Raw genomic sequence first — 15,763 nt, forward strand, 5'->3', positions numbered from 1 at the left:
TGGAAACAACCTAATCCAAACTGTCCAACTTAATTCCCACTAATACGTCTGCCCCCACAAGATTGCATCCAAGAAAATGGATTTTTCTGGGGGACATAATATGTACAAACCTGTACACATCCCCATGGAAACACTGAGCCAATATGTTCCAACCCAATCAATACTAATACATCTGCCCCCGCAAAATTGTATCAAAGAATAAGGCTTTTTCTGGGGGACATAATGTATACAAACTAGCACAATTGGGCATCTATGATATGCATATTTATGTCGTTTAGAAGAGTGGGGAAGTTTTCCCCAACAGTGTCTTTGAAAACTCTTCCTATTCCTTTACCCTTCTCTTCCCCTTCTGGAACACCAGTGTTTCTAATATTTGTGTGCTTCCTGTTGTCCATCATTTCCCTGAGATCTATTTCAAATTTTTTGACTTTTTTCACCATTCATTCTTTTGTGCTTTTACTTTCCAACACGTTATCTTTGAGTTAGCTTATTCCTTCCTCTACTTCAAATCTGGTGTTATGTGTCTCAGGAATCTTTTTAATTTGATCCAAAGCCTGTTTTATTTCCATAACATCCACTGTTTTTTAAATTTACTCTTGCAAATTCTTCTTTATGCTCTTCTAGGGTCTTCTTGATGTCCTTTATATCCTGAGCCATGATATTGGTGTTTGTGATGACTTCTTTGATTAATTGTCCCAAGTTCTGTGTCTCCTCTGGTTTTTTAATTTGGGCATTTGGGTTATCCATATCTTCTGGTTTTTTCATATGCTTTATAATTTTCTGTTGTTTTTGGCTTCTTCGCATTTGCTTATCTTAATAGTGCTCTTCTGTGATATGCAGACTTTTTTAAACAATTAACTGTAATTTGACAGAGCTGCAGCTTGGTGGAGTGCGCTTTCCCAGACCTACCAGCAGATGGCATGCCCGAACCACCTCTTACCCTCAAGCCAGTTCTCCCCATCTTCATCTGTGCACTGAGTGGAGTCCCAAACCATGTGGATATCCATTCAGTGTACCAATTTTCCATGTGCTGTGAGGACCGACAGCCCTGTGGGTGGGGGGCATGCCCTGTGCAGTTTGGTGGGGAGATGGCTCTAAGACACAGTACTCCCAACCATTCCTGGGGCTGCGGGTGGAATACCTTGGGACTGCAGAACGTGTCTAACCTTTCAGCTCAGATTCCCCACAGTCCCTCTGTGCTTTTGTTCCACAAGTCCCTGGGATTGGGGGCGGGGGGGGGGGAGGTTCTTGGCACTTCCATGCAGCACCCCTGCCTCTAGGCTGTACACACCATGGGCTTCTGTGGAGGAGGAGTGTATGCTGTCACAAGCCAGCCGAATCCTGAATTCCCTGAAGGAAGCTCTCGGCCGTGGCGCTACAAAAGGGTGTCTCCCAGCTGGCTGCAAATATGGCTGTTCGGAGTGTAGAAATTACTCACTTCCATGATTGTCCGCCTGCTGCAGCAGCCTATTCCTGGCACGGGGGCTCTTAGCTGTGGGTGTGCGAAGGGTTATCACCTGTGCCAGATACTGAGGCGGGTGCCCGGGGCGTGGAAGGTACTCCCCACCATGATTGACTGGGCGGCTTTCCAGATCAGACACTAACCTACCTCTCGAATAGTTTCTCGGTTTCTCCCCACCGTGCTTGACTGTGACTCCGGCTGCCATTTACCCTGCGGCTTTACAGACTGAACACTCACACGTCTCTGAATATGGTCTCTCAGTTTCTCCCCACCATGCTCAACTATGACCCTTGCTGCCATTTTCCCAGCGGTTGTCTGGGTCTTAGACTAACCTGCCTCTAAACACAGTCTGTAGGTTTCTCCCCACTGCACTTGACTGCAACTCCGGGTGCTGTTTCCCCATTGGCTTTCCAGACCGAAGACTCACACATCTCAGACCACAGTCTCTCGGTTTCTTCCCACCGTGCTCAACTGTGACTCCGGGTGCAGTTTCCCCGGCAGCTGTCCGGACCAAACACTCCCATGACTCCGAATACAGTCTCTTGGTTTCTCCAAGTACACAGTCACTATCAGTGTAGAAGTCCTTTCCCAGCCGATGGAACCCTGGAACTGCTATTCTGGAGCACTTTCTGTCTTTTATCTAGTGTTTTTCATGGAGGAGAATTTTGCTCTGCCTCTCCTAATTTGCCATCTTGGATCCCCCCTCTAATCCAGGAATCTTATTTCATTAAAGAGTTTGTCTTCATCTTAATTCATTTTTCTCATTTATGTCGGTTCTATGGGTTTGGATTCTTCTTTCTGTCTGCCTTACTCTCTTTTTTGGCAATACTCAAGAGGTAACATGATAAACAGAGAGAAAAAAAGGAGGCATTAGATAGCTCATGATTATTTCATCATTTGGTCTCCAACTTCCCTACACCTTGCTTCCAAGCATCTAGGCTGAATAACTGCAGTTGATTGCTTTGTTGCTTTACAGATTTACCAGCAGAGGGAGCTAATGCACAGAGCATTTATCCTTTTCTTGGAATAATCCCTGTTCTGTGGTACTTCTCATTAATGCCTTATCTAGTACTCGTAACCCAAGTCCCCTCACTCTGGAATTGGTTTGATGGTAGATTTAAAGTCTCACTATGTAGAACATTTCATTCATTGGTATTTGCAAGGTCTAACTGATCCATCCATCTTTTGCTTTCTCTTTCTGCATTCTTTTCAGTATTCAATTTTTTTTAACCAGCATATACTCCCCCACCCCCCAGTAACCACTACTCTGCTATCTCCGCAAATTTTCTATTTCTAATCATCTCTTACAAGTGACAACGTACAATTTTTGTCCTTATGTGTCTTGCTCATTTTACTGAGCATAATACTTTCAAGGTTCTTCCATGTTGTAGCATGTCTCAGAATTTCATTTTTTCTCATGGGCAAATAATACTCCCTTGTGTGTATGTAACCACATTTTGTTTATCCATTCATTTGTTGATGGACACTTGAGTTGTTTCCAGCTTTGGGCTATTGTGAATAATGCCGATATGGACACTGGTGTACAAGTATCTGTTTGTAACCCCATCTTCATTCTTTGGATCTATACCTAGAAGTGGGATCAGTAAATTATTAAAGACAAAAAGGAAGCTTCTAACTTTAATGTCTATGGGCTAATCAATGAAAATTCCACACTTAGAAACAATAGTAGAAGAAACAAGCACATAGGTATACTAGCCTAAATTTTCTTTGTAACTTTTTTAACTCATAACATCATTCTTTCACTCTGAATTCATTGTGGCCATTTACCACCTGTGACCCTTTTAAGCATTGATTATTTTCTGCAGGAATCCACTTTGGCCTTGACTTGTTCACATTCCCCGAGCCAGGTGCCATCGTCACTGGGTCAGGTTTTCAACTAGGTGGGACTGCTGGCTCTTCTCTCTTACTTCCCAGCAGTGATAGTCAAAGAACAGCTTTAATCTGTTGAGCTAAAAACAAGTTTGTTTGTTTGTTTTCTGAATTAGTTACCTCAGATGATGTATTTTTGTTATTTGCTTTTTATGTTTTTGGTAATTTCAGGTCCCAGAAACTGCAAGAAAGAAAAATTAAAAGCATGGAAAATGTACTTAAGAAGCGGGAGCTGAATATAAAGAGCCTGGAGGAGACCTTTGACCAAAAGCTCAAGAATGAACTTCTAAAGTAAGTATTTTGAGATTTTGGAGAAGTAGTCTATTTGAATTCAGATGATGGTACCATGACAAAAGCTGATGAAGTAGAGAAGACTAATGTTTTATGGTAAGTTTAGTGTTTAAAAAATACATTCTTTTTTCATTGACAGTAAAACCTTTACCATGAGTATTTGAGTTAGGATAATTCTAATACAATACGGTATAGAATATAGCATCCTCTGCTTGCTCTTAATCATAATTTCTCTAATGCTTGAGGATCTGCAGTTTGCTTTCATTTTTAGAGCACCTTGTGAGTTATCTTGCACTGCTGAGAAGCTGGGTAAAATTGGACATGGAATCATGTTTAGTTATCTCTTCTTCTGCCCCACTCCTTCTGCCGCTGAGAGGACTATCAATTTATAAATTAATCTACCTTAGTGGTTATAGTATCTGTCAACGTTCATGTGCTGTGTAGTCCTTCAAGATTCTGCAATGCCGGAATCCAAAGAAGCTAACGGAAATTAACCATATAAAGCAAAAAATGAAACAGATTCAGGAAAATATGGGCAACTATGCTGGGGCTTTTCTCAAGTCTGTGTTTCCTGTTCCAGTGAATCATATCTCAATGCAAAGACATTAAGCCTCAGTGGGAACTTTTCCCTGCAGTGCACAGCAGTACACCTGGCACACACAAAAGCTCAGGTAATACTGAGTGAGTGAGTGAGTGCCGAGAGAGGAGCTGACTGCCCAGCTGCTCTGGGTGGTTCCTGCTCAGCAGCCTCCTCTTACTTCTCCACCCATTATTTTTCACTGATAACTCATTACTGAATACTTGGAAAAGTCTCCCAAGGCTGTAAGTCTATAAAAGCATTCTGTTAAAAAGAAAAAAAAATGAAAGCCTTCCCATCTTTCCATTTTGAAATGACAGATTTTATCCATGTATTTCCTGTCAGTTCTTGTAATATAGTAGCAAACACTGAAATATCTTGGTGGTTAAAATTTCAGGAACAAATGAGTAAGAGTGCACATGTTAAATTTACGTAGTCATGTAGATAGTTAACTGTCGGCTATTATTTGACATCTTCCATGGGGTTGCCATGTCTGGCTTTGGGTAACTCATGTGACTGTGTTAGGTGTTGGGACTTGGAGGCTGTTCACCACAGGTGGTTTGTCTTCCTCCACCTCCGAACCAGAAAGTCAGCTGGTAACAGCCGGGGAGGATGTGACGGGCTCCCTGAAGTTGTGCCTTTCAGACTTGCCAATCTGGACACAACACTGTTGGCAGTTGGCGTTCTGTACTCTGTGCAGCTCCTGAGGGAAGAAGTTCTCCCAGTGAGGTGGTTGGCAGGGGTGGGCCAAGTGGATCAGAAGTGACACCATGACTCGTTTTCATGTGGGATGATCTCATATCACTGTAGAGTCTGTTGTGTACAGTGGAAGCTTAACTTCCTTTACTTTGCTTTTTGTGTCATTCAAGACCAACGGAGAAATAATTGCTGTCAGTAACCTCACAAAACATAACCCTTCGTTTTGTGTGGTTGAGTTTTGGGGACCCAGTTTACAGGATTTGTGGTCACGGTTTAGATCCCTGGCTTTATTACTGAGTGACCTTGAAGTTTCTGCCTTCCCAGGTTAAGTGTCCTTGGGCCCCTCTGTGTGTAGATAAACTCGTGTATTCATAGCACCTTTTCCAGGAAAACAACAAGGAACTCATTTTTAGTTACTCTGATTCTCAGGTATCAACTTGAACTGAAGGAAGAGTACATCACTAGAACTAATAGACTGATGGAAGATGAAAGAAAGAATAAAGGTGATTCTTGGGGGGGGGGTGAAATAAAGCTGTGTTTTGATGTAGGTTCCTAGCTTCCTGAGTGGATCTGTTTTATGTTCTAAAGAATATATTGCTTACACTTCAATGCTACTACTGTTATTTTACAAAATTAAAAAATAATCAGGGTCTTGCACTTCTTTTTTTCAAACCTTCATGTTTAATATGTTATATATTCACATAGGTCAGTGATTTCTTGTCCTTTCAGTAAGTTATGAGTTATCTTATTCTAAGAAAAGGAAAGCCCCTCACAAGAATGTTGGTGATTAATAAGACTGTGATTGTCAAGAAGGTGGCAGCAACTTATTGCCATCTGGTAAATATTGCTCTAAATGTGAGAGACTATTTTTTTTACTTAGGAAAAATTTTATTTTAACTTCTCATTCTTTCCTTATTTCTTTTACTTCTTTCTTTATTTTCATGCTTAATAGTTTTACTTGACAAATAACTTCCTAAAACATTTGTATGCATTAATCCAAGACTAGAAAACTTGAATAATTTTTCAGTCTTCAGATGTTTTACATTGCCATATACTTTAGGAATTTGCCTGTGACAAGAAGTTGAATGCGGGACACTGATTACGTGCTTCGACTTGGCGGGCCTGGGCCAGGGGATCGGCCACCCCTGGGGAGGGTAGTGGGTACGGGTGAACAGCGCCCTTCACAGCCCCCCGGGCCTGGGAAAGTGAGGCCGGAGGCAGGCCCCATTTCCTCACCCAAAATACCACTGTTAGGAGAGGCTTGCCGAAGGGAACCGCCTTTTCCCCACCCCCTTATCTTGCCCGGACACTCCCCATTGCCAGAGCAACTCCCCCACCGCCAGTGCGCATGCGCAGTTACCGAAATAACTCTCGCCCCTTGTCTATCAACCCCCGCGCCCTCTCCGAACCAATCCAAGCCTTTGACCTCTACAGTTACCCCGCCCTCTAATCGCCCAATATAAGCTTGTGCTCTCGCCTAATAAAGCTCTCTCTTAGTTTTCTTCTATGACCCTAAAAGAACCGTGTCCTGCCTGTTCCTTCTCGCCGCCCTCCACACCTTGCACGCCCCCCCGCCGGGGTCCTGGCCAAGTCTCCCGCCTCGCCTTCGCCTCCGGGAAAGAGCCCCCGCCGCCGGTACCCTCAGAGCAACGCCGAGAGCTGAGGGTTCAGCAACCGGCCGCCCCCCCCCCCAGACGTAATAACAAAGACCGCAGTTGAACTTGTGACAGAAATTTCACATGAATTCTTGGGAGGAAACCAGGGCCAGATACTTGATATTGACTGGGCACCCAATTTGTTGCTGCCCCTTTGCTACTATCTTGCAGAGACGAATACCTCTTAAGGAACTAGTACCATCACATATTCAGCAAATTACGTTTTGAAGATGTATCTACATAGTCTTGTGTTAGATGAAGTAAAAACTGCAAAATAGTAACAAATGCATCTTTGTCTTTAAGGAAATTAAGGTCTGTTGGCTTTAGAGCCTTTTGCTCTAACAGAACAGATGGTGGAACTCTGGTTAGCATGTGTGGCAGGAGCTGTTTCACCCTATATATCTGACAGTTGTAACCTCCCATTACCTGTTGGGTAACAGGGTTTATTTCCTACCTGCACACTGAAGTTTTGACCCCAAAGCCTGCTATTTTAGATTATGAAATAAGGGCATTAGGCTGCCCTACAGGGGCTGATTAATAAGTGGCTTTTGCATTCACTAGGAAAACAATGTGATGTTTGATCAGTTGACTTTCTCTTTTAGAAAAAGCTATGCATTTGCAAGAAGAGTTCTCAGTTGTTAATTCAAAAAAGGAAGAACTCAATCAATATGAAAATCGCCTGAAAGAACTTGAGGTAATGGTTAAGCCTATAGTTTTTTGAAATAGAAGTGAGGCAATATATGAAATTTTAATTTTAGTCATGCATAATTTATCTTATCTTCTTGATCCATTTGGAGTGTTTATTATATGACTAGGAAGATGATGGCTGAAGTTAATAGAATAGTTCTTAATGTCAAGCTAAGTTACTTAGCCGGGAAAGAGTACGTGCCTACTTGAAACCTGCTTCTGTCCCTTGCTACTTGCATGCCTTTGGGCAAGTTTTGTGACCTCAGATTCCTTGTCCACAAAATTTGGGCTGATGCCCACATCATTTGATTGTGGAGGGAATTAAATGAGGTAATTTATGTGCCCAACCCACAGCAGGTGGTTAATAAATGTTAGTTTCTACCTCAGCCTCTTCCTTCCTGTCAGCAGCAGGTAAGAATTCCTCTTTTTTACATTGATAGCTTATGCATTAAAACAAAAAGATGCATATTTTACATTGCCACTGTTATTTTATTCCATTTCATTAGCATGCTATCTGAAGCATAGATCTGGAACTTAGGTACTTAAAATATAATCTGTATATAAAATTTATTTTTTCAACACCAATGACTTATTTTTTTTAATTTTATTTTGAAATAAATTCAAAGTTATAGGAACAGTTACAAAAACAATACAAACCCCATACACAGAACTCCAGCATACCCTGACCCCCCTCCCCTGATACCCCGATCCACCAACTTTAACATCCTGTCACGCTGCTATTTCTTTCCCTCCCTCCCTGTCATCCATCATCTATTGCTCTGTCTTCTGAACATATGAGAGGTAGCTGCACACATCCTTGAACAAACGCTATAATTCACATATACAATTCCTGTGAACAAGAGCATTCTTTTATGCAATCCCATTAAACACAGCTAAGAAGTACAAGAGATTCAACATTGATATAAAGCTTACATTCTGTATTTCCTTTTTTTTTTTTTTACCTTATGTCTCAGCTGTGTCCCTTTGAGCCTCCCGTCCTCCATCCTCAGATCCCATCCAGGGTCATCCTTGGCATTCAATTGTCATCTATTTAGACTGTCTTTTTTTTTCCTCAATTGTGGAAACACATATACAGCCTAAATCTTCCCATTCCACCCGTCCCTAGCCTTCCATTAGTGGGATTAATCACATTCAGAATGTTGTAATGCTATCTCCTTACCACCATCCATTGCTAGAAATTTCCCTTCACCTCAAACAGCAACCTTACACTCATTTTTTAACTCCCCATTTCCCCTTCCCCCATTTCTCTTAACCCATACTCTACTTTTCATCTCTATGGTTGTATTCTCTGATAATTTCTTTGTGTTTACTGTGGGGCTTAACATTAACCTCTTAAATCCATAACACTCTTGTTTTTCTTTGATACCAACTTAACTTCAATAGGACACATGAACTATGTTCCTATACTCCTCCATTCCCCCACCTTTATATAGTTCTTGTTAAAAATTACATATTTTACATTGAGTTCAAAACCACTGATTTGTCATTAGAGTTTGTGTATTTTATATTCTGTAGGAAGTAAATAGTGGAGTTACAAATCAAAAATTATTGACTTCTATTTGTATTCCATTATGGTCAGAGAATGTGCTTTGAATATATTCAATTTTTTTTTTTAATTTATTGAGGCTTGTTTTATGTCCCAGCATATGGTCCATTCTGGAGACAGATCCATGATCACTAGAGAAAAATGAGTGTCCTGGTGATTTGGGATGTAAGGTTCTATATATGTCTGTTAAAATTCTCTATATCTCTTTCTCCTTTCTTTGTTTCTCTGTCGGTAGTGCTCCCTTTAGTATCTGAAGTAGGCAGGTCTTTTATTGGCAAAATCTCTCAGCATTTGTTTGCCTGTGAAAAATTTAAGTTCTCCCTCAAATTTGAAGGAGAGTTTTGCTGGATAAAGTATTCTTGGTTGGAAATTTTTCTCTCTCAGAATTTTAAATATGTCATGCCACTGCCTTCTCGCCTCCATGGTGACCGCTGAGTAGTCACTACTTAGTCTTATGTTGTTTCCTTTGTATGTGGTGAATTGCTTTTCTCTTGCTGCTTTTAGAACTTGCTCCTTCCCTTCAGTATTTGACAGTCTGATCAGAATATGTCTCGGAGTGGGTTTATTTGGATTTATTCTATTTGGAGTTCGCTGGGCATTTATGCTTTGTGTATTTATATTGTGTAGACAGTTGGGAAAGTTTTCCCCAACAATTTCCCCGAATACTCTCTCTAGACCTTTACCTTTCTATTCCTCCTCCGGGATACCACCGAGTCTTAAATTTGTACGTTTTATTTTATCTATCATATCCCTGAGATCCATTTTTATTTTTTTATTTTTTTCTCCATTCTTTCTTTTGTTCTTTCATTTTCTGTTCTGTGGACTTCTAGGACACTGAGTTGTTGTTCAGCCTCTTCCAATCTTGTGTTATGAGTATCCAGAGTCTTTTTAATTTGGCCAACAGTTTCTTTTATTTCCATATGATCTTCTATTTTTTTATTTATTCTTGCAGTTTCTTCTTTATGCTCTTCTAGGGTCTTCTTTATGTCCCTTATATTCTGTGCCATGGTCTTCTACATGTCTTTTATATCCTTTGCCATGTTTTCATTCCTCAATTGTAGTTCTTTGATTAATTGTGCCAAGTACTGTGTCTCTTCTGATATTTTTATTTGAGTGTTTGGGATCAGGTTCTCCATATCGTCTGGTTTTATCATATGCATTAAGATTTTCTGTTGTTTTTGGCCTCTTGGCATTTGCTTTGCTTGATAGGGTTGTTTCAAGTTGTAAAAAAAAAAAAATACCAAACTAATTTTTCAGAAATGCAAGTTGGTGGTGTAGACTTTCTCTAACTAACCAGCAGATGGCATCTGCAAGTCACCTATACCCATCAAGTCAGTTCTCCTAAACTTTGTCTTTGTGATGTGTGGGGAAATGATTCTTGTGGGGTTCAGTTGGTGAACTCAGTTTGGGTGTGTTGTTGGAGCTGTCTGCCCTGAATGTGGGGTGTGCGGCTGGATGGTTAGGGAGGCAGGGCAGCTTTAATATACAGACCTCCCAGGTGTTCCCGGAGATTCAAGGCTGTTGCAAGAGTCTAAGCCTTCATTTCAGTTTTGCCCCAGATTTTCTCTATAGCTGACCCACAAACCACCAGCATTTACATAGCTTCCCTGAGTTTTCCAAGCGGGCCCCCCTTCTCAGCTGTGATCTTCCAGGACCTGTGTGGAGGGAAGGCTGTGCTATGTCACAAGTGTGTGCCTTCCCTCAAGGGAAGCCCCGGGCCACCGGGCCATGCAGGGGCTCTCTCAGCCTGATGCAAAGATGGCTGAATGGGGCGTCTCAACCCCTCCCCTTTTCGCACAGTTCCTCCTTCCCAGCTCCGGAACAATTGGCACAGCTCTGGGCTGTGGGCACGGCCCCGGGCAGGAGTGTCTCCAGCCCACCGGGGAGCCAGCTGCAAGCAGCGGGGTTTCTTTCTCCTTTTGGCTCTCCCCTCCGCTCCCCGGGCCCTGAAGGAGTCTGCAGCAGGCTATCCTCCACACCAGACACCAAGGGGTTGGCTCAGCCCACTCTTGCCGTGCTTCACTGCGTGGTTCCCACCGTCACAACTGCAGCCGCTCCTGGATTTTTCCCTTTTTTTTTTTTTTTAAAAAAGAACCAGTCTGTCTCCAAATGCCAACCCCTGGCTTCCCCACACCGCAGTGTGGCCACGGGTCTTTCAGCTGGCTTACTAGTTTCAGAATGCAGACTCCCGGTTTCACCAAGTGCATGGTCTCTGTGGTGCTAGCAGACCTTGTCCAGCTGGTGCATCACTGAAACTGGTATTCTGGGTCATCTTCTGGTTTTTATCTAGTATTTTTCACGGAGGTGTTTTTTTGCCCTGTCTCACCTAGCCACCATCTTCACCGATGACTTATTTATTCAAGAACTTTGAAGGATTCCAAATCCAAATCTGAGTTATGTTATGCTAAGAAAAGTAAAAGACCTCACAAGTATGTTGGTGATCATTTCTAGCCACTCTGGGTTCCTATTTATAAAAGGATATTACTGTCACCTGGGCTTGTTATTGGGTCCTTAGTTGCATCTGGAAAATGGGGTGATAATCTTAATCAGAATCACTTTCTTCCTAGGAAAGGGTTCTACATAACTCAAGTTAGATGAATGTTTCCCTAGCCCAAATCTAGATCCAAGGATGAGTTTCATTATTTTTGTTAGGTTCCTTTTGTTTAGCCAACCGAACATCTGGCAAGTGATCTTAATTAAATTATCATGTCTGGTTTAAAGCATCCTGCCAGCTTTTATTTCAGCAGTGCTGTAAAGTCATTGTTCAAATATGGTTTTCCTTTTTTGATTTCAGCATGAGTTAGAGACTGTCAAATCCAAGTCTTTGGCAATAACAAAACAAAACCACTTGCTGAATGAAAAAGTTAAAGAAATGCATGATTATTCATTACTAAAAGAAGAGATACTGGAGCTTCAGGCACAAAATAAATCACTTAATCAACAATTGGAAGAAAGTAGAAGTGAAAACTTCCATCTCTCCAACTGTATGGCTTTTTTTCTGATTTGCATAGCTTTGTAATTCATATTGTCATTATTATAAAATTGCTTTGTACCTGTAAGGGAGACTTAAATTGGGTAAATTTTATAAAGTAAGATTCTTGGATGGAAATTACTTTTTGCTTGCTATTGCATAAATAATAGCATCACAGTTTGTAAGAAGAAATCTTTGTAAACTCTACAAATCTGCCTCTGCGGACAGTAGCAGGGGCTCCCTTCCCCTCTGACTGCTGGTTGGGTGTGGTCAGCAGGGACCCCGGCAAGTGCCTGGAAGGGAGGCAGGGAGTGGGGTTGAGGGGGCTCCGGCTGGCCAAGCAAGATCACAGTGACCAGGATTTTTTACCTTCTTAGGCATAAGCCAACCACCTCCTGAGCTTGTGATGATACAGAAAGAATTAAAGAAAGCAGAAGATGCTATAGCTCTTGAGCATAAGGAGTTTGAAACCCACAAAGAAGCTCTGGGTAAACAGCTGCAGAATGAAGTGAGTATTGCTCTTCGCTTGTTAAAGCATTATGGGGGTCCGTTTTGGAGATAGACTTGGCCTGAGTCATACAGCCCAAGTCAGATTTATTGATTTTAACATTAAAAATTACTCCCCCCAGAGCAGTTGCTTAATATGTCCAGAACGTTTAACTAGGTTGAATGTAAACGTTTGTAAATAGGGGACGGTAGCACATTATTGTGAAAATAATTAACAGCGCTGCATGTTGTGTGAGTGTGGTGGAAGGGGGAAGGTGAGAACCATGTATGTCACCAGAAGGAAAGTTGGAGGTTAAAACATAGGAAAGTATAACACAGTGAATCTTGTGGTGGACAATGCCCATTATTAACTGTACAAATATAAAAAAAGTTCTTTCATGAACTGGAACGAATGTATGACAACATTAGAAAGAGTTAGTAATAGAGGGGTTTATGGGAAAAAGAATGTACCTATTGCAAACTGTGAACTATAGTTAACCGTAATATGTTAATACTCTTTCATCAACAGTAACAAATGCACTACACCAATACAATGGGTCAGTAATGGGAGGGATAGGGTGATGGGAGGAGTTGGGTTTTCTTTATTATTTTTATTTCTTTTCTGGAGTAATGAAGATATTCTAAAATTGATCATGGGATTGTATGCACAACTATGTGATGATACTGTGAGCCCGTGTCGTATGCTTTGGATGGTTTGTATGGTGTGTGAATGTATCTCAATAAAATTGCATTTACAAAAAAGGATAAGGGACAGAGAGAGGGAAAATAAGTCTCTTAATACTAAAAAGAAAAAAAAAATCACTCCCCCAAATGCTCAAGGTATTCTTTCTCATCTGAGGAAATTCTCTAGTAATTTCCTGACTTCATATTCATACTATTAATAAAAATCCCAAAGAAACCAAACTCAGCTAAGAAAATCTTATAAGATTTTGTAAGTGCCCAACTGTGCCTATAAAATATCTTGCTTTTCACCCTGTGGATAAGCATTTTGATATACAAATATTGCCTTTCCAATTTCTGCCTGAATGTCCTGGAGTAGCTATTCTTTAATATGAATGAATAAGTGAATAAGACGGTGAAAAACTTTGTGTTTCATTTGCTGCTGTTGTTTTTTTCTCCACAGGGACCCTGTTGATCACTGGTGTAAAGCTTCTCAGGATGGGGAAGACAAAAATAAAATAAGCACAATAAGAGAATTTTTCCGTTCTCAGTGAGCTACGATTTGTTTTACATTGATTTCTTTTCCTTCTCTAACTCTTTTCAGATTAAGCATTCTGCACAGCTGAAGGCCCAGTTATTAGAGTGTCCTAGTTTGTTAATGCTGCGGAATGCAAAACACCAGAGATGGATTGGCTTTTATAAAAAGGGGGTTTATTTGGCTATACAGTTACAGTCTTAAGGCCATAAAGTATCCAAAGTAACACATCAGTAATCGGGTACCTTCACTGGAGGATGGCCAATGGCGTCCGGAAAACCTCTGTTAGCTGGGAAGGCACGTGGCTGGCGTCTGCTCCAAAGTTCTGGTTTCAAAATGGCTTTCTCCCAGGACATTCCTCTCTAGCAAGCTTGCTCTTCTTTAGAACGTCACTCACAGCTGCACTCCATTCAGTCTCTTTGAGTCAGCATGTTTTATATGGCTCCACTGATCAAGGCCCACCCCGAATGGGTGGGGCCACACCTCCATGGGAGTATCCCATTAGAGTCACCTCCCACAGCTGGGTGGGGCACATCTCCATGCAAACAACCTAATCCAAACATTCCAACTTAATCCCCACTATTTTGTCTGCCCCACAAGATTGCACCAAAGAATACAGCTTTTTCTGGGGGATATAATACATTCAAACCGGCACGTAGAGTATGAGGCTTATGTAAAAAGGTTAAATATGCAGATTATTGATTTAAAGCTGCAGCTGAAACAAACCCATACAGGTTAGAGCCATTTGTAATCCATAAATATTTTTTGTGTAAAGTTTGGGCATTTGTGAGAGTCTAACAATGGTGGCTTATTGCATTTTTAGTAATTCTCGTATTAGAGGAAAAGCCATAGAAATGTATCTTGGAAGGAAAACTACCGCTACATTTCAGAAACACCAATCGGGTCACCGGCTAAAGTGATTTGCCTTCCTAGGTGCCATGTGGCTCAGGAGCACATCATCCCCCAAATAACAAAGGCTGGCCCCAACTCAGCGGGGACCTACGCTTTCCTTTTTATTTATTCCTTTATTCCTACAAGGTTACCCTTGTAGGAAGCCTGACTGGCTCTTCGGTGGTTCTGCACATTCCTTGCTGGACAGCTGTATGCCTAGGAAAAGCAGGGTGGCCTAGCACGGAGAGCATTGGCATCGGAATCAGGGAACTGTTTTGGTTTTGGACCCTAGCTTTGAAGTTAGTTGTTTGACCAAGTTACTTTAACTTCCTTGAGCCTCGATATCCTCATTTATAATGGGGATAATACCCACCTGCCGTGCTCAATGAAGATTAAATGAGATGGGGCACAGGACAGCACCTGGGGACAGATAAGACACTCAGCAAGTGGTTATTGCTGGCACTTTATTGCTGTGTCTGCTACGGGCTGCAGTGATGCCTGCCCTGCCTACTTCAGGAGGCATTTACTAAAGCTTCAGGACCGTCTTTCCTAGCTGCTTTCAAGCACAAAGAAAGGTTCTGTGGTACCAGTTCAAGCGGTTTCTCACGCTTCCTTGTTTGACCTTCCTCACTTTTCATTTGCATTCTTTTCCTCCTCAGTTGCTTGTTCTCTTCTTCCTGCACTCTTTTAATTTTTATGTCTTCACTCATTTCTCTTCTGTCCTGTGCCTTTTTTTCTCTCAACAATTCTGTTTGCAGACTGAATGAATGAAACCATAGCCATCTCCTATCAAGAAAAACAGCTCAGTGAGGATGGAGTGCCCCTTGCAAGCGTTTTCCTTCCGGCCCTGTACACAGCAGCAGAGGAGGCCTTGTAGGAGAGGAGCGGTCATGGGTACTGGCGGTGCACTCGGAAACCCCAGCAGCTCCACTGCAGGCTGCTGCGACCCAACCTCACTGAGCTGAACCTCGGTCTCCTGTCTGTAAAGTGGGAGCAGTAATGGGATCTGAAACTTGCCCATGCATTGTGTGTTTTGCAACAGCCCAGGGAGTTCTGGGGCAGCTTCCTGTAGCCAAACATGTTCATTACTTGGCAGTCAAATGCGTGACAATTCATGCTGGGCAGAATAAATAAAGATTACAAATGGATTTACCTCAGTTCCAGTCGAAGTTTTCAATCAAATGAGTTCAGGTCTGGTCAGGCTTTGCCACCCAATAAATCATGAATAAATTTTCAGTTCTTAGAGCTTGGTGGATTTCAAAAGTGTGTATAATGGATTGTGGAATTATGCACTAGGAAAGGTGGAGTATGAAGCTGTAACCGGTACTATAAGCTGTTGATAAATGTTGACAACTGTCATTACCATTGCTT

The 15,763-nt window shown here is 41.7% G+C and overlaps 1 protein-coding gene across 1 annotated transcript in view; it reads left to right on the forward strand.

Moving 5' to 3' along the window:
- Positions 1-15,763, forward strand: part of OFD1 (OFD1 centriole and centriolar satellite protein) — an 83,594-nt gene that overhangs the window by 58,529 nt on the left and 9,302 nt on the right. Inside the window, 6 exon segments of the mRNA XM_037822705.1 lie at positions 3,524-3,643; positions 5,349-5,422; positions 7,177-7,268; positions 11,623-11,812; positions 12,177-12,344; positions 14,161-14,235. Coding sequence (XP_037678633.1) covers positions 3,524-3,643; positions 5,349-5,422; positions 7,177-7,268; positions 11,623-11,812; positions 12,177-12,344; positions 14,161-14,235 — 719 coding nt within the window.

This window comes from Choloepus didactylus, chromosome Y (assembly GCF_015220235.1).
Source record: "Choloepus didactylus isolate mChoDid1 chromosome Y, mChoDid1.pri, whole genome shotgun sequence".
Classification (NCBI taxonomy): Eukaryota; Metazoa; Chordata; class Mammalia; order Pilosa; family Megalonychidae; genus Choloepus; species Choloepus didactylus.